The sequence below is a fragment of the Microtus pennsylvanicus genome, chromosome 13, assembly GCF_037038515.1.
Source record: "Microtus pennsylvanicus isolate mMicPen1 chromosome 13, mMicPen1.hap1, whole genome shotgun sequence".
In the NCBI taxonomy this organism is placed as follows: Eukaryota; Metazoa; Chordata; class Mammalia; order Rodentia; family Cricetidae; genus Microtus; species Microtus pennsylvanicus.
In genome coordinates this window covers 49,939,814-49,964,203 of record NC_134591.1, presented here as the reverse complement: position 1 = coordinate 49,964,203, position 24,390 = coordinate 49,939,814, and the positions used below count along the sequence as shown (strand labels likewise).

General features: G+C 44.2%; 1 protein-coding gene and 4 pseudogenes across 1 annotated transcript; 3 read left to right on the top strand and 2 right to left on the bottom strand.

The window, feature by feature from the left end:
- Positions 1-24,390, top strand: part of LOC142833303 (cyanocobalamin reductase / alkylcobalamin dealkylase-like) — a 101,245-nt pseudogene that overhangs the window by 57,295 nt on the left and 19,560 nt on the right.
- Positions 1-24,390, bottom strand: part of LOC142834238 (BUD13 homolog pseudogene) — a 65,510-nt pseudogene that overhangs the window by 25,169 nt on the left and 15,951 nt on the right.
- On the bottom strand, positions 12,581-14,016 carry LOC142833387 (eukaryotic initiation factor 4A-III-like). Its single transcript, XM_075944706.1, has one exon. It carries the CDS (start codon positions 13,996-13,998, stop codon positions 12,778-12,780), a length of 1,221 nt encoding a protein of 406 aa, XP_075800821.1. The 5' UTR covers positions 13,999-14,016; the 3' UTR covers positions 12,581-12,777.
- Positions 18,543-20,280, top strand: LOC142833386 (microfibrillar-associated protein 1 pseudogene; annotated as a pseudogene).
- Positions 20,457-21,597, top strand: LOC142834239 (BUD13 homolog pseudogene; annotated as a pseudogene).

Genomic DNA, 24,390 nt, shown 5'->3' with positions numbered 1-24,390 from the left:
AAGATTTATTTCAAAGATGTGCTGACTTCTCAATGAAGCCAGGAGATGTGCTACGTTGGGGAAGGGGTTTTGCTCTTGTTTCCACAGGAGAAGAAAAATTGTGGATACCATCAAAATTAATAAAGTTTCTATTTGAAGAGGAGAAACCTCTTGGAAAGGAGAAATGACAACTCATCCACAATGATGATATTCATACAGGTGGTAAGAAAAACATATAAAATGGGGACAGGGTTCTGTTCTTATCACCACAGGAAAACACTCATCTTTGAAAAATTCATGGGACCCAGGATGTTTGGATACTGACAGATGGAAAAATACCTGCCCAATAGGAAATATCAAGAAAACTGAATGAGTTGTGTAAGTAAAATATATTAAACCATATTTCTAAATTTATAAAGCTGGTTTTGAAGTTGGACTCTGGCTCAGTCCCTCTCCAATTCCAAGCTTGTTAGTAAGAGAAAAACCCAGAGTTTCTGGAGTTTCTGTCTCATGTCAAGAGCCATGATATGGGACAGAAAGAAATATGAGTTTAGAAAACATCTTTGCTTTTCTTCATATCTATCATACTTTTCATTGAATATATCTATCATGCCTTTCAGTTAATATATATAAATATATGTCTATATGATTAATGTTTAAATTTTTCACAATGAACAATGAGTTTTTATTGAAGTGACATTTGAAGTTTCCAGGAAGAAGATGGGGCCCCACAACAACAACTCCACCTGGTTGATATGACGTCATGATACTAATAGCGCTACTACAAGACCTGCTTTGGGTACCAGCTGCACAAGACAGTTCCAACTTGGTTAGCTGAAATGGTGCACATCTTATACAACATTTTGGTCAGACCTGCACAAAATACTCAGAGACTATTGGCAATTTTAAAAGACATTGATCTTGAAATTTAAGCATCATTTTACTTTCACAGGATCCCCCAGAAAGAACATCGCCCCATGACAGCTGGAAGTAATTCTAGAGGACGATGTCCCCTCTCCCAGTAAAGTTTGCCCTTGGGTTTAGGGACATCATTTAGGGGTTGATTATAATTAGTATACGATTGAGGGTTGGGGGAGGAATTTTATAAGCTCAGGGATCATTTTGAAAAAAAAAGAGGGATGATGGGATAATAGATTTGTAATTGTGAGTTACTGTTTTTAGACAAATATATTGGTATAGATTCTTATATATTGATACAAAGTTAAATTATATTGACTATTGTATGCATGCATGTTTCTACCTCTGTTTAAAACATTTTTATGTATTGACATATATTGTATTTATATATATTTTGTATATATTTACCATATTGCAGTGTACATTTCTACCTCTGATTAAGATACTTATATAATGTTTGTGTATTGATATATATTTACCTACTGCAATGTATATTTGTACATTGTTTATATTTGGAGGTCATTGTCCTCATTTGTTTCACAGTCGTTTATTTTCTTAGTCTTTAAGTTAGATAGATATTGAGAATTACATAGATTAATAGTCATCTAAGTTTGTCATTTATAATTAGACTAATCAGGTTCTTTAGATATATAGAGATTATACTCAGTATAGATAGATAATCTTCAACGTCTTCAAAGAGCTGTAGAAAATGGCCTTTAATCTAACTCAGAGTTTTGTGGCAGTGAGACACAATTGCTCCTGGCAACACCGCTCTATTCCCGAGAGAATGTTGAGCACCAAAGACACTCCACCTGGAGCCTTTCTTTTTGGCAGAACTGGCCTTTGGGCAAAGAAATGCCCATAACTCAACCACTGACAGAGATACAGAGCATGCATCAATGGATAAAACAGGACTGTCATATCCTGCCAAGACAGGGTAAGATAGTTTTGAAAAGTTGCTTGCCTTTGAAAATGGTATGTCAGTTATGTTAGGCCTTAGCCAAAGTTGGTTGCTTCAATGCTGCTAACGTGACTTTGGGTGATTGCCCAGGTAGCTAGTTGTCTCTGTGATTTGTTGCATGTTTTGGAAGTTGTTTTACTGAACTTCCCAATTACCCAGGTAACATTATTTCCCTTCTCAGATCTTCGATGGGGTTGAAGACTATATAAATGTAGTTACTTTCTCTCATGACTTAGCCAAGTTATTTATTACACAAGACCTAAGCTAGTTAGAATAGGATATTTGTACTTATTGTATATAATTTCATACTAGGTTTAGAACGCTCTTATTTAAACAAAAGGAGGAGGTGTTGCGGGAGGTCCTCCCGCTCCTCCAGCCTATAGCCGCTAGGATACCAGCCCATTGGGGCGTGGTCTCTCTCCATTTAAAAAAGGGGCCACTTCCCTCTCCTCTCTCTCTTCACTTCCTGCTCCACCGGCGACTAGATTCCCTTCCTGGTTGCACAGAGGGCTGTTGTCTGGGACAGTGATCTGTAAGTTTTTTCCCCTTTAAATAAATACCACCCTATTAATCATAATTCCAAACTGGTGTGGCACTGTTTGTGATTTACACCTTAACATTGTCGCAACACACAGCACATGGCTCCCAACTGCCTCAAAATTCCAGCCTCAAGAAGACTAAGACATGCTTCTGGCCTACACACAAATGCAGTCTTGCCTTGCAGCCTAGGTTAGCTTTAATATTGCACTCATCTCAGAGTTCTGGGAGTAAAGAACTGATAGGTCTAACCATTAATTTTTAATTTTATTTTTAGGATTTTATTTATTATGTATGCAGTGTTCTGCCTACAGATAGACATGGAGGCCAGAAGAGGGCACCAGATATCATTACAGAGGGTTGTGAGCCACAATATGGTTGCTGGGAATTGAACTCAGGACCTCTGGAAGAGATTCTTACCATTGAGCGAACTCTCCACACATTGACCATTTCTCTTTTCTTCCTCTTAAATCACATGTTAATGGGGAGAGGGGTACATCAGTGTATATTGGGTCAGAGTACAGCTTCCAGGACTCAGTTCTCTCCTTCCATGAGGACGGATGGCAAGCTTGATGGTAAGATTCTTTAAGCCTTTAGTAGTAACATCACTACTATAGGTCCTACAGTTTCAAAGTCGTTTATTTAAATAATTACTTGGCTTAGCCCTATGTGGTGGGGACCATTTAAAGGGTATATGTATACCCCTAGGATCCTCTAAATCGCAATTCTCTACTTGTGGGTCAAAACCCAATTAGGAGTTGGAGGAGACCTCACAGGGGATAGCCTCAGACCATGGGGACAACATTTACATTATGATTCAAAACAAAATCACTCATTTCAATACCAATGAAAGTGATTTTATTGTTGGGAGTTACCACAACATAAGGAACTGCATTAGGAAGATTGAGAACCACACCTCTAAATAGTATCTTGCAGTACTACACAAAAATATAACAGGCATGAGTCCAATATTTGAAGGCAGCTACTGATTTTGAGTCTGTGTTGAATGCGTTTGTCTTGACCAATGTAAATTGAGTCTTGACTCTCTTTGACGAGCTTTGGGAAATAGTCAATATAAATGTGTTTCTTTCACACATCTTTAATCCCAACACTCAGGAGGCAGAAGCAGGCAGATCTCCAAATTGGAGGCTAGCTTGGTCTACAGAGTGAGTTCCAGGAGAGCCATTGCCACGCAGAAAAACCTTGTTTTGAAAAACTAAAAAAAAAGGGCTTTTTCAAAACCCAAATTCTACTCTACCCCAAATAAATCTACCGAAGTGGGATTCCACAAGGGAAAGGTATCAAAAGCCCGGGGAGAGAGGTGGTGAGACACTGGGGCTAAGTCAGCTTCGTGCTCTGCTGGAATTCTGAGGCTTGGTAAGCATGGAACTGGGACGCTCAGATGTAGTGCTAGGGTGTTCCGAAGGCGGGGCTAAGCCTAATAGGGCCAAACGTTGTGCAGGTGGGGTGGAAAAGTAGATCTTCTGTTCTTCTGAGTACCGTTCTGCAGGAGTCACGGCATCCTGGGAGGTCCAGTCACACCAATGGAAATTGAAGCCTTCAAGCAGAGTGATGCGGCCAGCTCTTGTAGGAACACAATCAGGGGGCTTTCTGGGTGGCAAATTTGTCACTTCAATCCCTGGCAGAACATTACCCCTCTGATAGCAAACCAGCCCAAATTGGGGGTGTATGCACACACCTGCTGTATACTGAAGAGAAGGGAAAAGAAAGGCAGAGTTACAGAGGCCATTTTGATACTAAGTCCAGCTATCATTATTGAAGCTTTTTTTTCCTTCAATTTATTTTTATGTGCAAGCAGTACCTACAGAGGCCAGCAGAGGGTGAGCAGCCAGCCTTGTGGGTGATGAACTCTACTCTTCTGCAAGAGCAACAAAAGGCTTTTAACCTTAGAACTAATTGTGTAGGCTCTACTTGAACTGATTTTGATAGTACCTGCCTCTGCTCCCTGAATAGGGGAATTAAAGGCGCCAGCAACTAATCCTTGCCTGATCTATTTAATTTTTTTTGGGCGGGGGGGGGGGGGGTTCTTAATAAATCTGCCTGTTCTGGAACTCTGTCAACCAAGTTGACTTCAAACTCACAAAAAACTTTAGCCTTTGCCTTTCAAGTGCTGGTCTTATGCAACCACAGCCCAGTTTGCCTGCCTTGTTCTTAAAATTTTGTGTTTCTTCACGGCCTCTGGAAAATCCAGGTCCCAGGAGTCATACTCAGGTTGGTAAGCTCAGGTTGGTGCCTTTACCCCTACCTAACTGTCCTGTCTTCTCTTCACCACCTACTCAGAAACATTCTAAGGAATAAGGAAGGGCTCTCTTGAGACCTGACTTGCATTACCCTGCCCTGGATTTTGAGAGACAGCCAGGGAACACAAAGTTTTAAGAACAAAGCAGGCAAGCTGGGCAGTGGTTGCATATGCCCAGCTCTCGGGAGGCAAAGGCTGGAGGTTTTTGTGACTTTGAGGTCAACCTGGTCTACACAATTCCAGAATAGCCAGGTTATTTATCACACAGATAAATCCTCTCCCCAAAACAATCAAAACAGATCCTGTCTGGCTTGGCTGCCTGTGCTTTAAATCCCAGTACTCCTAGGGCAAAAGTATCTCAGGGAGTTCAAGGCCAGCCTACACAGTGAGTTCTAAGACAGCCTCAAGTGTAGAGACCTTGTCTGAAAAACAAAAATAGAGCAGGTAGAGGTGAGGTGACTCAGTGAGGGAAGGTGTTTGCAGCCAAGCCTGACAACCTCAGTTCATCCCCAGGGACCCACATGGTGGAAGGAGAGACCTGACTCTAGCGGTTGTCCATTGGTCTCCATAGAGCATGCAGAACACAGTTAAAAAAAAATTAAGACTTATTTATTTAGTTAGGTTTTTTTTTGAGATAGGATTTCTCTGTAGTTTGAAGCCTGTCCTGGAACTCACTTTGTCTACCAGGCTGGCCTCAAGCTCACAGAGCTCTCCCTGTATCTGTCTCCCTAGTGCTGGGATTAAAGGCGTGTGCCACCATTGCCCGACTTATTTTTTTTTAATGTATACAGTGTTCCACTTCCATGTATTCCTGCATGCCAGAAGAGGGCACCAGATCACATTAGGGATGGTTGTGAGCCACCATACAGTTGCTGGGAATTGAACTCAGAACCTCTGGAAGAGCAGCAGTCAGTGCTCTTAACTGCTAAACCATTTCTCCAGAGAGATTTTTTTGTTTTGCTTTATTTTGTTAGGACACAAGCTCTTTCTGTAGCTTTGGTGCCTATCCTGGAAGTAGCCCTTGTATAACAGGCTGGCCTCAAACTCAAAGAAATCTGCCTGCCTCTGCCTTCTGAGTGCTAGGATTAAAGGAGTGTGCCACCACAACCTGGGTACAAGAGAGATTTTTAAAATATTAAAAGTGCCCAAGCTTTTGAACTGTGATGTCCTCAGGTAAACCAGAAAGCAGGCGGCCTATTTGTCAGGACCACAGATACTTTGTCCTGGGTTATTTATCAACGTCAGGAAAGGAAGGTGATGTAATGTGGAACCTCACAGGGATACTTGGAGGGGCTTTCACTAATTTTCTCTCAGTCCCCACTCATTCATTCACATGTATTCTCTAACCTTGGTCCCCCACGGGTCAGCATCCACATCTTCTCCTTGGTAGTAGTAAGCAGCCCCGGCCACATGGGCTACAGTCTGGGCTAGAATCTTAGGGCACCGGTTGGGGTGGACCTCATAGTCAGCAATCACATCTATTTGCAGTTCTGGAAACTTCTGGAACAGAATAAGGGGCTCCTGTTAGCATGGTGGGAGTCACGACTGTTCCACGAAGGCCTAAGATGTGTATTAACCTGGTCATGTCTCATAAGCCCATTGTTTGGTTTTTTGAGACAAGGTCAGAATGGCCTTGAACCTGCTATACATTGCAAAGACGATAACCTTGCCTTTACCTTCCTACTGCCGGGACTCTCCAGTAAAAGCCATATTTCAAGGGAAAACATAACTTTAACCTCTATTAAAAAAGAAGTCAGGCCTGACAGACCTTGCTTATAAAACCTGCCCTGGAGAAGCAGATCCTGAGAGCTAGCTAGTCACACCCACATGTCAAGTTCCAGATCATTAAGAGATTCTGCCTCAAAGATTAAGGGACTGAAGAAATGGCTCAATAGCACTTATTGCTCTTGGAATCGATACAGGTTCAATTTCCAGCAACCAGCGTGGCTCACAGCAATCGATAACCCAAGTTCCAAGGGATCCAACATAGTGCATATGCAGAAAAAATATTCATCCACATAAATTCTTTTTTTTTAATTTTTTTTTCATATAAATTCTTTAAACAAACAAACAAGCCAGGAGTCATACCACAAGGTCATTAATCCCAGCATTCTGGAGACAGAGGCAGGGTGATCTGTGGGTTCCAGCTCGTTCCAGGACAGCTAGGGTTGTTACAGGAGAAACCCTATCTTGAAAAATGAAAACAAACAAAAGAGAGAGAGTGAGAGAGAGAGAGAGAGAGAGAGAGAGAGAGAGAGAAACTGAAGGTAAACAACACCCAAAGAACACCATTTGGCTTCCATATTCTCACAAATATGTATGTTCACTTACACATAAAGAAAAATAAATTCCTCCTTTTTATTATTTATTTTAAAAAAATTTTTTATTGATATCTGTTGAGCTCTAAATTTCTCTCTCTACCCTGCCTGCCTCTCCCCTCCTGCCTTCAATCCTCCCCCAAAGGTCCCCATGCAAAAAATTTACTCAAGAGATTCTTCGTTTTTGTATTTTTGTTTATTTGTGTCTGAGACAGGTGTAGACCTGGATGGCCGTAATTCACTGTATAGACCATGTTGACGTGGAATTTGTGACTGTCTACCTGTCTCCAACCCTGAGATATCAGGCTTTGTTTTCCTCTCTGACTCCCTAGCTGATTTTTATTCAATAACAGACAAAATACACTCCCTCAGTTCGTTGGCTCCATGTCACACTTGGTTAATAAATAGCTTTTACTGGGCAGGTGAGCTGCTTCAGAGGTAAAGGTGCTTGTGGTCAAGCCCAGAAACCTGGGTTTGATTTCTGGGACCCACATGGCAGAGTGAGAGGACCGAGGCCCAGATTCTTCTGACCTCCACATGTGCACTGTGGTACTGCAGTGTCTGCCCCCACCTTAGTTCAACATCCTTTGTCATCAGAGAAATGCAAATCAAAACAACTCTGAGATTCCATCTTACATTTGTAAGAATGGCCAAGATCAAAAACACTGATGACAACTCATGCTGGAGAGGTTGTGGGGAAAAGGGAACACTTCTGAATGCTGGTGGGAATGCAAGCTGGTACAACCGTTTTGGATGTCAGTGTTGCGATTTCTTAGAAAATTAGGGAACAACCTTCCTCAAGAACCAGTAATACCATTTTTTGGTATATATCCAAAGGATGCCCAATCGTGCCACAAGGACATGTGTTCAACTATGTTCATGGCAGCTTTGTCTGTCATAGCCAAAACCTGGAAACAACCTAAATGCCCCTCAACCAAAGAATGGATTAAAAAAATGTGGTACATTTACACAATGGAGTACTACACAACAGAAAAAAATAATAATGACAGCTTGAGTTTGCAGGAAAACGGATGGAGCTAGAAAACATTATTTTGAGTGAGGTAACCCGGATACAGAAAGACAATTATCACATGTACTACTCATAGGTGGTTATTAAATATAAAGCAAAGAAAGCCAGTCTACAAACCACAATCCCAGAGAACTTAGACAACAACGTAGACAGTAAGAGGGACTTACATGTTACATAGATCTAATCTACATGGGAAGTAGAAAGATCCATAGGTCTCATCTTCTACTTGACCTGGAGCATCAGAATCTCTTTGGAGGAGGCCTGGAGATTTTAACAGGCTCCACAGTGATTCTTATTTATTCCAAAAGCAAGCAGTCCTCAACAGGAGGAAAAATGGAACTATCTTGTTTCAGGATGTTTTCTTTACGTGTTTGAGTGTTTCGCTTGGATGTATGTCTGTGCACTACTTGCACATGTGGTGTCTGTGAAGTCTAGAACAGGGCTTTGGATGCCCTGAACTGGAGTTAATGTTGGTGTGAGGACCTGACTCTGCAGACTCCATTTTAAAGAGGGGGCATCATCTTAAGCCACATAATGAGGGGGGATCTCAGCTCAGATATGTGCTGCGATAGCGCAATTTGGATGGATACCCTGAAAATAGCCAATTAAGGAGGTAGGGAGCAGGGACATAAACCTTAACGGGGTTCAGATGTTCCTAGGAGGCAGCCTGCCCTTGAAGATACCTTGTCAGTTATTAATGGGGCTTTTTTAGGGTTTTCTTGCCCCAAAACTGACCAATGGTTTCAGAGACTACCTTGCCCTATGCCCTCCTTACCCAGTCCCAGGATGACAGGACATGAACGCCCCTTACTATGGCATTTCCCCTTTAAAAGTTCCCCCCCTTCCCGGGTTCAGGCTGCACTTCCCTCACCCACTGCATTGGTGTGGTTGAGGTATAGTCCAAACTCAAGTTTGAATATAAAAAACCCTCTTGTGCTTTACATCAGAATCTGTCAGAATCCGGTTTCCTTTTGGGGATAATAAACTTGGGCATAACAGTGGCTGTATGGCTGTAAGCTGTCACGTGTGCTGGGAACTGATCCTGGGTCCTCTGAAGAATAAGTTCATTTAACTGCTGAATCATCAGAGAGGAAATGGAAATAGTTCTTTTTAAGCACTAGGAAGTTTAATATTATTTTCTCACTTAGATGTAACTGCCTGCTGAGTTAGCTAACTTGAGCAATCTGCCATTTAAAACTTATTTCAAATACTGTAAGGGGTTGACAACAACCTTATTTTAGAACCAAAAGTTTATTGAGTGCACAAGAGATGATGCCAGCCTGGATAGCAGCAAAGTACACATGCAGTGTGACCAAAAGTCCGTCCTCATTTTTATAGCCATATATTTATTAACTTATTTACGGGCATGTGCCACAGCACAGGGATCAGTCAGTTCCCTCCTTTCACCATGTGGCTCCTAAGGATGAAATCAGATCATCAGGCTTGGCAGGAAGTGACCTTACCCACTATGTTAACACCAGAGAGTTCCTGGGTTGACAGATCCTAGATGTTACACTCAAGCACAGAAAGTAAAATTACTTTCATGTTTTGATTTGTTGAGTCCTTAACTCTGCTGTGTGTCCCATATGACCTTGAAATCTTTATTCTCCAGCCTCTACCTCACAGATGCTGGGATTACAGTGTGTGCTGCTACATCTCTCTCAAAATTCCTTGTTGTAGCTCAACAGGTCTGATTTTACACACTCGGCTACACAGGGAGAGATAAGGGATTTCAAATTCCAACTGGCTTGGTTTGAGGTAGTCTTCTTACAATCATAGCATAATAAACTGACAATTTCTTGTTTTTTTTTTAAAAATTTATTTATTATGTATACAACTTTCTGCCTCCATTTATACCCACACACCAGAGGAGGGCGCCAGATCTCTTTACAGATGGTTTGGAGCCACCATATGGTTGCTGGGAATTGAACTCAGGACCTCTGGAAGAGCAGACAGTGCTCTTAACCACTGAGCCTCTCCAGCCCCGCAATTTCTTATTTTTATTTTCAAAAAATAGCATATCTTTGCTCACAGGACTTTCCTTCCTTTTTTGAAGGAAAGGTGTCTCATTAAGAAACCCAGGCTGGGGCTGGGCAATGATGGAGCATACCTAGAATCCAGCTCTTGGAAGGCAGAAGCAGGTGGAGCTCTGATTTCAAGGTCAGCTTATTCTACACTGTGAGTTCCAGGAGAGTAAGGGCTGTCTCAAAAAAAAATAATAATAATAATGAGGGCGAGAGAGAGGAAAAGAGAGGGAAGGACAGCAAGAAGGAGAGAGAGAGAGCGTGGGAGAGCAAAAGAGAAAGAACAAGAGAGAAAAACAAGAAAATGAGAGAGTGTTGGAGAGTAACGGAGGGAAAGAGAAAGAGAGAAAAACAAAAGAGAGAGAAGAGATAGAACGAGAGAGACTAAGAGAGTGGAAGAGAAAAAGAGAGAAAGAAAGAAGAAGAAAGAGATCGCCGGGCTGTCGTGGCCACCCTTGTCCAGCAAGGAAGACATGACCACCAGAGCTCTTCTCATGGCAGTTTATTCCAGGACCTTTTACAATTCTCTCTCTCCCCCTCTCTCTCCTCTCTCTCCTCTCTCTCTTTTTCTTCTCCCTTTCTTCTCTCTCCTTGGGCAAACCCTCTCCCAGCCCTTAAGAAGGCATGGGCTGCCAACCCCGAACTGCCAGGTGGGCACTGCCCATAGGTTCACGCATATGCAGGCAGCTGATAATCATTGCGTGATCACAGCATAGGTCAGGCCTTAGCCATCTCAGGAGTTGATTATACATCTCCATCAGGTATGACACCATGAAGCTCGCTACACTGGGCAGTCGTGCATGCCTTTAATTCCAGCATGTGGGAGGCAGAGACAGGTGGATCTCTGTGAGAAAGAGAGTGAGAGAGAGAGGGCTAGGGCTTCTCTCACGCTATAGCTCCAGGCCAATCAACACACCAGTCCAGAAGGCGTGTGGTCAAGTTCATTACGGCAGTGCTCCCACTTCCCCATCCCTGTATTATTTCCTTTCCAGGCGCTCTCATTAAGTGCCTGACTAAAGCCTCTTGAAGGAAGAAGGGCTATTTTGGCTTGTGCTCAAGGGAACACTGTCCACCATCACAGGAAGACGTGGTGCCCAGTGGTTCCACAGTGGCAGAAACGCGAGGATGCTCGTTCACATGTCAGTACCGCCTATATTCAGGGCCAGTCAGTGTTCCTACCCACCAGTTAATCCACTCTGGAAGATTTACAGACACCCAAAAGTGTGCTCCCCTGGTGCTCTGGGCATTTTATGACCCATTCGAGTTTGGCAATTAAAATTAAGCATCACAGTGTCTTTCTGACTCAAGATTCTAGACATTCACTATAAACACTATAGAAAATAGGCAATTGCTAGCCGGGCGATGGTGGCGCACGCCTTTAATCCCAGCACTCGGGAGGCAGAGGCAGGCGGATCTCTGTGAGTTCGAGACCAGCCTGGTCTACAGAGCTAGTTCCAGGACAGGCTCCAAAGCCACAGAGAAACCCTGTCTCGAAAAACCAAAAAAAAAAAAAAAAAAAAAAAAAAAGAAAATAGGCAATTGTTGTAACAAGAATGGAATGTTTAATGTAAGTTAGCCACTGTTTTTGTTTCTACTTTACTATGAAAACTGGAGATGTAACAAGGTTAAATATATTTTGCTTCATATAACTACAAGGTAGGGAGCAAGGATTTGAAGTTGAACTGTTTGAAGACCATAAGGCTTATTACTATGTTAAATATAGATTATAGTGTGTATATTTTCTCCTTAACCCCCTTTAAGACATGTTCTCCTGTACTACTGACTAGCATCAAACATGCTCTGGCACTGGCCTTAAAATTCGGACCCTCCTGCCTCTACCTCCTAAGAGTTTAGATTACTAGCCTGCATGCAAAACACACCTGGCTCTTTTTTACGTTATTAATTTTAAACACAGATCTCACATGGCCCATGCCTGCCCAAGTGAGGGAGGCCTTGTTTTGTTTGTCTGTTTGTGACATGCTTGCTACGTAGCTCAGGCTAACCTTGAATACATGGCCTACATTTTCTTAGCCTCTTTAGTGCTGGGATTATGAATATGTGCCCCTATAACTAGCTAATTGTGTGTACTGGCTAGTTGTATATCAACCTGATACACAAACCACAGTTATCTGAAAGGAGGGAAGCTTAACTGAGAAGAAACCCCCGTAAGATCCAGCTGTAAGGCATTTTCTTAACTAGTTATTGATGGGGGTGTGTCCAGCCCATTGTGGGTGGCTCCATCCTTGGGCTGGTGGTCCTGGGTTTTATAAGGAAGGAGGTTGGGTAAGCCATAAGAAGCAAACCAGTACACAGTACTCCTTCATGTCTGCCCAGCACACATCCTAATCAACAATCCGCAATGCATTGCCATCAGTGCATTGTGCATTTGGTCTTTTTTTGTGCCTCTTCCGAAGGGATTCTGAACCTCCTTCCTGGCTGGCATCTGCTCTAGACAAGTAACGCTTCAGACATCCACCCTTGGAGAGAAGTTGAGCTGCCACCGTGGAAGCAACAAGGGAGAGGCTGAACTATAATTTTATTTTCATGGGAAAATTTCCATGTTTAATGTAAAAGGCTCAAAGCATTGGATTATTTACATGTGGGTTAGAAAAGATGGCAGCGCCCAAGGGTCTTCCTGAGGGGCTGTGAGAAGACAGTTCATTTAAACCCCATTTAATAGAGGCTTCCCGTTCCGAGGAGGAGCTCACGATAGGCGCCATATCCAGGCCCTTGATGCACGAGCACCAGCTTCAGATCAGATCAGCCACATTCATGGGCATCTCGTCTATCTGGGTGGAGTAGTACTGTTCTATGTCCCTGAGGATGCGGATGTCATCGTTCTTCACAAAATTGATGGCCACACCTTTGCGGCCGAATCGCCCTGATCTCCCGATTCTGTGAATGTACAGTTCTCTGTTGTTGGGCAGGTCGTAGTTAATGACGAGGGACACCTGAGGGACATCCAGGCCGCGAGCCCAGACATCTGTAGAAATGAGCACTCGGCTGGCACCTGAGCGGAACTCCTTCACGATGGACTCGCGCTCCTTCTGGGGCATGTCCCCGTGCGTGGATGACACAGTGAAGTTGGCTTCTCTCATCTTCTCTGTCAGCCAGTCAACCTTCCTCTTGGTGTTGCAGAAGATGACAGCCTGGGTGACGGTCAGCGTGTCGTAGAGGTCACACAGAGTGTCAAATTTCCACTCCTCTCTTTCCACCGCCACGAAGAACTGCTTGATGCCTTCCAGAGTCAGTTCATCACGCTTCACCAAGATGCGGATGGGGTCGGTCATAAACTTGTTGGTCATCTCCAGGATCTCGTGAGGCAATGTGGCACTGATGAGAACCACCTGCGTGGCTGGTGGCAGGTGCCTGTACACATCGTAGATCTGCTCCTTGAAACCTTTGTTCAGCATTTCATCAGCCTCATCCAAAACCAACATCTTGATAGCCCGTGTCCTTAAACGTCTACGGCGAATCATATCAAAGACACGTCCCGGGGTGCCTGCCACAACATGTTGCCCATATTCCAGCTTCCGGATGTCCTCCCCAACATTGGTGCCCCCAATGCAAGCGTGGCACTGTACGTTCATGTAGTCCCCCAGAGCCAGCAAACCCTTCTGAATCTGTACAGCTAACTCTCTTGTTGGAGCCAAGATCAAAGCCTGGGTTTCTCGAACCTGGACATCCAAGCACTGAAGGACTGAAATGCTGAAGGTGGCCGTCTTGCCGGTGCCAGACTGAGACTGTGCTATGACATCTCTCCCCTTAATTATCTGCTTCATAGCGCGCTGCTGGATTGCTGAAGGCTTCTCAAAGCCGTAGGCGTAGAGGCCGCGCAGTAGGTCCTCCCGCAGGCCCATGGTGTCGAACGTGGGGGTCACGTCCACCTCCTCGCTGCTCTCGAACTCCACTTTGGTCATGTCCTCCTCTTTGAGCAGCAGCCGCTTCCGCGTGGAGCCCGACGTCGCCATCGTGGCCGTGGCCGCCAGGATTACGAGTCCACCGAGAGGTGAGGAGCGTGAGCGGCAGAGGGCTGACCTACAAATTTTTAAAAGTTCAACACAGTGCAATGTAAATAATACAAGACACTGTCTCAAAAAGAATAAATTTAATTTTAAAATAAAATCATTATTTATTATGAGACTCTCAGGTCTCAGGTGTCTTTGGTATTGGACAAATACTTTTTCTGAATATTGTATTTTCTTACACTCTAAATTTTGTTTTGCTTTTTATTTTTTGGGACAGGGTCTCCTGGTCCATGTAGACCAGGATGTCCTCCAACTCACAGAGATACGCCTGTCTTGGCCTCCTAAATATTGGGATTAAAGATGTTCACCCCTAAAGCCCCGGCTTAAAACTTTTTTAAATGAAAATTTTCAGTCTTTTCTTAAGTCTGTTGCTAACATAAGAGTTATTTGGCATGTGTAAGCCAAGAAAACACAGAGCCATCTGGCAAATAAACAGCAAACCAATATGCAAGCCAAGCCTGCAGTTTCTCAGACAATTCTGCTGTTCTACTCCAGATTTCAGTCCAAAGAATATTTCTATCCTACACTACCATCGAAAAAGCACTACGGGAACTTATATTTTATTTTTTTGGTTTTTTTGAGACAGGGTTTCTCTGTGGTTTTGGAGCCTATCCTGGAACTAGCTCTTGTAGACCAGGCTGGTCTCAAGCTCACAGGGATCCACCTGCCTCTGCTTCCCGGGGGCTGGGATAAAAGGCATCCGCCACCACCGTCTGGCACTATAGGAACTTTTAAAAGAGTTTAAATTACCCAAGTCATAGGTTTAAAGTAGAAAAGAATGTATAGGAAACATATTTACTTTATTTAAGAAAAAAGAAAGGCTGGAGGTGGTGGCACACGCCCTTAATTCCAGCACTCGGGAGGCAGAGGCAGGCGGATCTCTGTGAATTTGGTCCCTGCCTGGGCAACAAAGCGAGTTCTAGGACAGCTAGGGCTGTCACACAGAGAAACACTGTCTCAAAAATAAAAACAGTTTAAGAGAAAAAGAAATGTTTTGGGTTGTCTCTGTTTTTGAAGATGACTCAATTTCAAGAAACTGAGAAGCCTGCTGCAACCATACAGTCTGGGCTGCTAAGGATGAGGAGGTGTAGAGAATCTGGAGTAAGTCTCAATAAACTGTAGCACAATTAATTAAAACACAGACAAAATATTGGGGTTCAACATGACGACCAGAAATGCAAAGCAGCCAGCCACTACCACTTACCTCTATGTCAGTTCGAGTATGGAGATCCTGCCTCCAGGAATCCACAGAATGAGACTGGCTGAGAGCTGTCTCCTCCCGTCTAATATACCTCTCTAGGGCGGGGATTATATTCCTCTCCAGTGATGGAATTAAAGGCATGAGACACCACTGCTCAGTTCAATAGCAAACTAGTCTGGCTACTTGGATTAAAGGTGTGTGATGTCACTGTGTGGTCTGTGAGGCTGACCAGGCTTGGTTGCAGGTGCCTTTAATTTACCTATTCAGGGAGCAGAGGCAGGTACTACCTCAATGAGTTCTAAGCCAGCTAGAAGTGTAGAGAGACCTTGTCCCCAAAACAAAAAGAAATAGAGCAGGAAGAGTGAGGTGACTTACTGTTTGCAGCCAAGCCTGACAGCCTCAGTTCATCTCCTGGGACCCACATGGCAGAAGAAGAGACCTGACTCTAGCAATTGTTCTTTAGCCTCCATAAGGGCGTACAGAACACAGTAATTTAATTTATTTTTTATTCATTTATTTACTTATATATTTATTGGGGGTTGGTTTTTTTTTATGTGTTTTCAAGACAGGGTTTCTCTGTGGTTTTGGAGCCTGTCCTGGAACTAGCTCTTGTAGACCAGGCTGGTCTCAACTCACAGAGATCTGCCTGCCTCTGCCTCCCGACTGCTGGGATTAAAGGCGTGTGCCACCACTGCCCGGCTATTGGTTTTTTGAGACAGGGTTTCTCTGTAGCTTTGGAACATGTCCGGGAACTAGCTCTTGTAGACCAGGCTGACCTCAAACTCACAGAAATCCACCTGCCTTTGCCTCCTGAGTGCTTTGATCAAAGGCATGTACCACCACCGCCCAGCCTTGCCTCCTATGTTCTTAAAACTTTGTGTTTCCTGGCTGTCGAGGGAAAATCCAGAGGCAGAGTAATGCAAGTCAGGGCTCAAGGGAGCCCTTCCTTATTCCCTAGAATGTTTCTGAGTAGGTGGTGAAGAGAAGGACAGGACAGTGAGGTGGGGGTAAAGGCACTGTGTGCCACACCAGCATACCAACCTGAGTTTGATATCTCAGACCCATGTAAAGGAGAGAGAGCCAAATACATGAAACTGTCCTATAAGCCCCATAGGTACATTCATATATGCACAGGAATAATTTCTTAAAAATGAGGGAAAGGCCTGTGCAGTGGTAATACACTCCTTTGATTCCGGCACTCAGGACGGAGACAGAGGCATGTGGATCTCTGTGAGTTTAAGGCCAGCATGGTCTACAAGAGCTAGGTCCTTGACAGGTACCACTACATTCCCCATTACATCACTCATTGCAGTTGGGGACAGAAACAGGTCCTCAGTGAGAAGCACCTGTGCATGGGCACATACAAACCAGGCCTGCGCATCCTTTCCAGGATGTCCAGGGCCTGGTTTTATGCACATCACAGTCTCGCTAATGGTTGGTTTTTCATTTTACTTCCTCTTAGAACTTGAGAACACCCTTTCTAACCTGGACCCAGCAACTCTCAGTCCCATGCCCACAGCCTTGGGCGAGAGGATCTGTTCCTTCAGGGCCCCAAGGTCTTGCAAAGTGACCTGAAAGGACTTGAAAGAACGATGAGCTAAATGAAGCGTCCACCCGAGGCAGTCTTCTCATCCCCTCTGCTATGTGCCCTCTTTCCTGAGGAATCTCCCTGTCCAGCCATTCCTGCTCCTCAGCTAATTTAAAATAAAGTGGCTTGGCTCTCCCTGGTGTGTTTTCTACGTGTCTTCACCCACATGAGATCGAATCTGCTGGACATTTCCTTCTCACCTCACTGCTTCCTGTGACCTCTGCCTCTGATTTCTGACATTTATAGATACACGTTTGACTCCAAGTTCAGGTGAACTTGGAAAGCAATGATTTCCCCGTTGAGGTGAGGAGAATGGGTTCAGATGCTGGTCTGAGGCAGTATGAAGAGGTCGCAGAGGAGCGTGTGGTACCCTGGTGGGCACTAGATCTAGGCGGTCACACTGTCAGACTGCTTAGTGTAGTGGTATTTCATTTGTATTTTAGTAAATCAAGCTTGCGTGAAGATCAGAGAGTAAAAAAATCACCCTGGTCAACCTCACCGACGAGAGAGTGGCATCACACACCTTTAATCCAAGTAGGCAGACTGGTTTTTCATAGAAACTGGGCGGGAGTGGTACATGCCCTTAATCCCCGCCCTAGAGAGGTATATAAGACAGGAGAAGACAGCTCTCAGCCAGTCTCATTCTGAGGATTGCTGGAGGCAGGATTGCCACCATACTCGGACTGAAGGAGAGGTATGTGGTAGTGTCTGGCTGCTTTGCTTTTCTGGTCTTCAGGTTGAACCCCAATATCTGTGTCTGTGTTTTTGTTAATTGTGCTACAGCTTATTGAGACTTACTCCAGATTCTCTACACCTCCTCACCCTTAGCAGCCCAGCCTGTAGGATTGCAGCAGGCTTCTCAGTTTCTCTGAAATTGAGTCATCTTCAAAAACAAACAGAGACAACCCAAAACCTTTTTTCCTTTTTTTTTATTCTTTGTTTTTTGAGACAGTATTTCTCTGTGTAACAGTCCTAGCTATTCTAGAACTCATTTTGTTGCCCAGGCAGGCATCAAATTCACAGAGATCCGCCTGCCTCTGCCTCCTGAGTGCTGGGATTAAAGGTGTGTGCCACCACCTCCAGCCTTTCTTTTTTCTTAAATAAAGTAAATATGTTTCCTATACATTCTTTTCTACTTTAAACCCATGACTTGTGTAATTAAACTCCTTTAAAAGTTCCCATAGTGCTTTTGTGACGTTAGTGTAGGACAGAAATATTCTTTGGAGTGGAACAGCAGAAAGTCTGTGAATCTGCAGGCTTGGCTTGCATATTGGTTTGCTGTTTATTCGCCGGACGGCTTTGTGTTTTCTTCGCTTACACATGCCAAATAACTCTTATGTTAGCAACTGACTTAAGAAAAAGACTGAAAATTTTCATTTAGAGAAGTTTTAAGCCTGGGCTTGAGGGGTGAACATCTTTAATCCCAACATTTAGGAGGCCAAGGCAGGCGTATCTCAGTGAGTTGGAGGGCATCCTGGTCTTCATTGACCAGCCCCTGACTCAAGAAATAAAAAGCAAAACAAAAGAGTTTCTTAAGAGTGTAAGAAAATACAATACTCAGAAAAAGTATTTGTCAAATACCAAAGAAACCTCAGACATGAGAATCTCATCATAAATAATAATTTTATTTTAAAATTAAATTTATTTTTAGCCATATCTGGAGGAGCTAGGTGGGAAGTGGTGCTGTGTTCCTTGGGCTTCGCTGTTGGGATTTCATCAAGCTTTGGGAGTCTCCACCGCAGCCGTTACCATGTCGGTCCCAAGCACACTCATGAAGCAACCACCTATTCAGTCTACGGCTGGGGCCGTCCCAGTTCGCAATGAGAAAGGTGAGATTTCAATGGAAAAAGTAAAGGTAAAACGTTATGTGTCCGGAAAGAGGCCAGATTATGCCCCTATGGAGCCCTCAGATGAAGAGGATGAAGAATTTCAATTCATTAAGAAAGCTAAGGAACAAGAGGCAGAGCCTGAGAAACAGGAAGAGGATTCGTCCAGTGACCCCCGACTTCGGCGTTTACAGAACCGCATCAGTGAAGATGTAGAAGAGAGATTGGCTCGACACCGGAAAATAGTGGAACCTGAAGTGGTAGGAGAAAGTGACTCAGAAGAAGTAGTAGGAGATGCCTGGCGAATGGAACAAGAAGATAGCAGTGAAGAAGAGGAGGAAGAAATTGATGATGAGGAAATAGAGCTGCACCGTGGCATGATGCGTCAGCGAGCACAGGAGAGGAAAAACGAAGAGATGGAAGTCATGGAATTGGAAGATGAAGGACGCTCTGGGGAGGAGTCGGAGTCAGAGTCTGAGTACGAGGAGTACACGGACAGTGAAGACGAAATGGAGCCTCGACTTAAGCCTGTCTTCATAAGAAAGAAGGACCGAGTGACAATTCAAGAACGAGAAGCTGAAGCATTGAAACAGAAGGAACTAGAACAGGAAGCAAAGCGCATGGCTGAGGAGCGGCGCAGGTACACACTAAAGATTGTAGAAGAAGAGACCAAGAAAGAGCTGGAGGAGAACAAGCGGTCTCTTGCTGCCCTGGACGCACTCAATACCGACGATGAAAATGATGAGGAGGAATACGAGGCATGGAAAGTCCGAGAGCTCAAAAGAATCAAGAGGGACAGAGAAGACCGAGAAGCACTTGAAAAGGAGAAAGCAGAAATTGAACGCATGCAAAACCTGACTGAGGAAGAAAGGCGGGCTGAACTTCGGGCAAATGGCAAAGTCATTACCACCAAAGCTGTTAAGGGTAAATACAAGTTTTTGCAAAAGTATTATCACCGGGGTGCCTTCTTCATGGATGAGGATGAAGAGGTCTACAAGAGGGATTTTAGTGCACCTACTCTTGAGGACCATTTCAACAAAGCCATTCTTCCAAAAGTCATGCAGGTCAAGAATTTTGGACGGTCTGGTCGTACCAAGTACACCCACCTTGTGGATCAAGATACCACTTCCTTTGACTCTGCATGGGGCCAAGAGAGTGCCCAGAACACAAAGTTCTTTAAACAGAAGGCAACTGGGGTACGTGATGTATTTGAGCGCCCATCTGCCAAGAAGAGGAAAACCACCTAAGCTTCAACTGCTTATTCCAGCGGCGGGACAGGGGATCTGGTCCTCAGTTTTCTTTAAGCATTACTCACATAGTTCTTGTACAGAGCCTTCTGGACTTCCTGCCGTGACTTGTGTCTGAAGGTGCTTTGTAAGGGGTTTGGACTCAAACAGAGAAACCCACAGAGAAGCACCAACCAGGGAGGATTGGAGGCTTCCCACTTAAAACTGTTTCTACCATGGCTTCCCATATTGACTTGGGACTGTTCTGAGTTTATTTTTCCAGCACCTTAGCCTGGATCAGATATGTGGACCTACGAGTGGATGCTACATTACTTCTTCCCTAGGGTCAGCAGTAGGATATCAGGAACTCTAAGCTCAGTCCAACCTGTTTTTGCTTTTGGGGTGTTGAATCTACTTTTCTAAGTAAACATACTTTTTGATCTGTGAAAAAAAATAAAAATAAGTAAATTTATTCTTTTTGAGACAGTGTCTTGTATTATTTGCATTGCACTATATTGAACTTTTAAAATTTGTAGGTCAGCCTCTCCCTCGTTGCTGTCATGGTGACAGCTCCACCGCTCTCCAGAGCTGAGTATCTGAAGTTACTTGTCTGGGGCGGATGCCTGCCAGGAAGGAGGTTCAGAGTCCCTTCGGAAGAGGTACAAAAGAGGACCAAAGCCGGGAGGCACCACTGGCAATGGATTGCGGATTGTTGATGATGATGTGGGCTGGGCAGTTATCTCTACTGCTAAGCCGGAAAAGGAGGAGGTCGAGGACGGAGATTTGCCTGTGGTGGCTGAGTTTGTGGATGAGCGTCCAGAAGAGGTAACGCAGATGGAGGCCTTCCACTCCAGTGCCAAATGGAAGCTCCTGGGAGACCACAGTGGAGATGGACATTTCCATCATGATGGACGAGATCCATCTCCTCCCAGGAGGGCCCGTCACGACACCCCAGATCCATCTCCTCCCAGTAGGGCCTGTCATGACATTCCAGATCCATCTCCTCCCAGGGGGGCCCGTCTCTCTCCTCCTGAAAGGAGTCCCCATTCCGGAAAGAAGACTGTATTTTGAGACAAGTCTGGTCAGAAGATGAATTTGAAGCTGGAACGCCTGGAGCAGAGGAGAAAAGCAGAGAAGGACTCAGAACGAGATGAGCTCTATGCCCAGTGGGGCAAAGGGCTTGCTCAGAGCCGGCAACAGCAGCAGAATGTAGAAGATGCCATGAAGGAGATGCAGAAGCCTCTGGCCCGCTATATCGATGATGAAGATCTGGATCGATTGCTAAGAGAACAAGAAAGAGAGGGGGACCCGATTGCCAACTTCATTAAGAAGAATAAGGCTGAGGAGAACAAGCACAAGAAAGCAAGGCCTCGCTATAATGGTCCTGCACCTCCTCCCAATAGATTCAGTATCTGGCCTGGCTACCGCTGGGATGGAGTGGACAGATCCAATGGCTTCGAACAGAAGCACTTTGCCAGGCTCGCCAGCAAGAAGGCTGTGGAGGAGCTTGCCTACAAGTGGAGTGTGGAGGACATGCAGCTTCTCCGAGGCTGTGCGGTGCTGTGGTGGTGGTGGCCCAGGACAGCCCGACATCCAGCTCTAATGCTTGTCTTGCTAGACACAGACCAGCAACTCGCAGTCAGTTCCGCCCTTTGGACTAGGCACCTACCCTTGGCTGTGTCCATGTTGTCTGTTGACTGACTGACAGCGACTTCTCTATCCCAGGGCTTGTTCTTAGCCAGTGCTTACCTTCTTATTTTAAAAATAAACATATATTTATTTTTTGTAAAAAATAAATAAGTAAACAAATAAAATTTGTATGTCTAAGATGTGCATGGTAGCACACTCCTTTAATCCCAGTACTGAGGAGGCAGAGGCTGGTTATCTATGTGAGTTCGAGGCCAGCCTGGTCTATAATTTCAATTCCAGGACAGCCAAGGCTATGCAGAGAAATCCAGGCCCCCTAGAGACTATCTTTGCAGAGGATCTGTGTGTATCCTTTATGGCTGATCGTGAGAAAAGAGCTTCTCAGTCAGCCATTTTCTAGCAGGGTACCCTAAAGGCTGTCTTCTCAGATACTCACTTTTGAAACTTGCTCTCTTATACCTTGGCACTCTCAGTGGGTGGTGTCTTGTTTTCTGTTGTGCTAGTGCAAAGTCTGAAGTGTCTCCATAATGGTGCTAGCCTTTAACTTACCGCTGCTTTGTCTCCACCTGCCCATTCTCATGTGAACTGGGTTCAGGTTCCTTTCCTTACTAAGATGCACAGTCTGTCCATAACTTTGACAGGGTTCACAGCCTTTATTTCTTTATTTATTTTTGCTATTGTGCTCATTTTTTATGTCTTTCTGTTTTCTCTCTCTCTCTGTTTTTCTGGGTAAATACTGTAAGCAAGGGGCTTGGAGAGATGGCTCAGAGGTTAAGAACATTGCCTGCTCTTTCAAAGGTCCTGAGTTCAATTCCCAGCAACCACATGGTGGCTCACAATCATCTATAATGAGATCTGGTGCCCTCTTCTGGCATGCAGGCAGGCATGGAAGGAATGTTGTATACATAATAAATAAATAAATATTAAAAAAATACTGTAAGCAATAACCAAGGTATAGCTCCTTTTTGTATTGTCTTGAAATTTCCTCCTTCAACTTAGCCGCCCCCACTTTTCCCCCTCGAAACAGGGTTTCTCAGTGTAGCCTTTTATGTCCTGGAACTCACTTATAGACCAGGCTGGCCTCAAACTCAAAGATCCTCCTGATACTGCCTTCCAAGGGCTGGGATTAAAAGTGTGCGCCACCTCCGCTGACTATTAGCCCATTGATTTTCTTCTTTTCTTTTTCATTTTTTGGTTTTTCGAGACAGGGTATCTCTGTATAGCTTTTGGAGCCTGATGTGGCACTAGCTAGCTCCTATAAACCAGGCTGAGCTCTGCCTCTGAGTGCTGGGATGAAAGGCGTGTGCTCCCACCGCTGACTGTTAGCCCACTGATTTTTAAATTCACTCTCACATCAGCTTTCAGGATATGGTCAAAAGCAAGACCCAGATTCTTTGCCAGAATAGAATGGGAATGGCCTCCAGGTCAATTCTCAATAGAGTCTATCTCTCTGAATCCTCACAGAGAGGTGGGGGGAGGAAGAGAAAAAGAGATAGTAAAGAGAGAAGAGAAAGAATGAAAGAGAGAGAAGAGAAGGGAGAGAAAGAGATAGAAACATAGAAAGAAAGAACCCCAGGCTGATCTTGAACTTCAGATTTTCCTGCCTCAGCCTCTAGAGTACTGAAAAAATATCTGTCTACCACTACACCCAGATCAAACATTTTTCAAGAGAGAAGAGAAAAGTTTTGGGGTTTGTTTTCAGTAACGCAATGTCTTAGGGTTTCCATTGCTTTCAGCGAAATGCCAGGAGAAAAACCAAGTTGGGGCAAAATGGGTTTTTCTTCTTCTTTTTTTTTATATTTATTTATTTATTATGTATACAATATTCTGTATGTATGTATGTCTGCAGGCCAAAAGAGGGCACCAGAACTCATTACAGATGGTTGTGAGCCACCATGTGGTTTTTGGGGATTGAATTGAGGACCTTTGGAAGAGCAGGCAATGCTCTTAACCACTGAGCCATCCCTCCAGCCCCCAGAATGGGTTTTTAAGCTTACGTTTCAACATTGCTTTGTTCAACATGAAAAGAAGCCAGAACTGGAAGGAAATCGAGCAGGACAGGAACCTGGAGGTAGAAGCTGAGGAAGAAGCTATGAAGGAGTGCTGTGTACTGGTTTGCACCTTATGGCTTACCCAACCTCCTTTCTTATAAAACCCAGGACCACCATGGATGAACCCACCCACAATGAACTAGACCCACCCCCATCAATAACTAGTTATGAAAATGCCTTACAGCTGGATCTTATGGAGGTTTCTTCTCAGTTAAGCTTCCCTCCTTTCAGATAACTGTGGTTTGTGTATCAGGTTGATATAATACTAGCCAGTACACATAATTAGCCAGTTATAGGGACACATATTCATAATCTCAGCACTAAAGAGGCTAAGAAAAATGTGGGCCATGTATTCAAGGTTAGCCTGAGCTACATAGCAAGCATGTCACAAACAGACAAACAAAACAAGGCCTCCCTCAGTTGGACAGGCATGGGCCATGTGAGATCTGTGTTTAAAATTAATAACGTAAAAAAGAGCCAGGTGTGTTTTGCATGCAGGCTAGTAATCTAAACTCTTAGGAGGGAGAGGCAGGAGGGTCAGAATTTCAAGGCCGGTTCCAGAGCACGTTTGATGCCAGTCCAGTAGTACAGGAGAACATGTCTTAAAAGGGGTAACAAAGGAAATATACACAGTATTCCCTATATTACTTAACATAATAATAAGCCTTATGGTCTTCAAATAATTCAAGTTCAAATCCTTGCTCCCTAAATTGTAGTTATATGAACCAAAATATATTTAACCTTGTTACATCTCCAGTCCTCATCTGTAAAGTAGGAAAAAAAACGGTGGCTATAT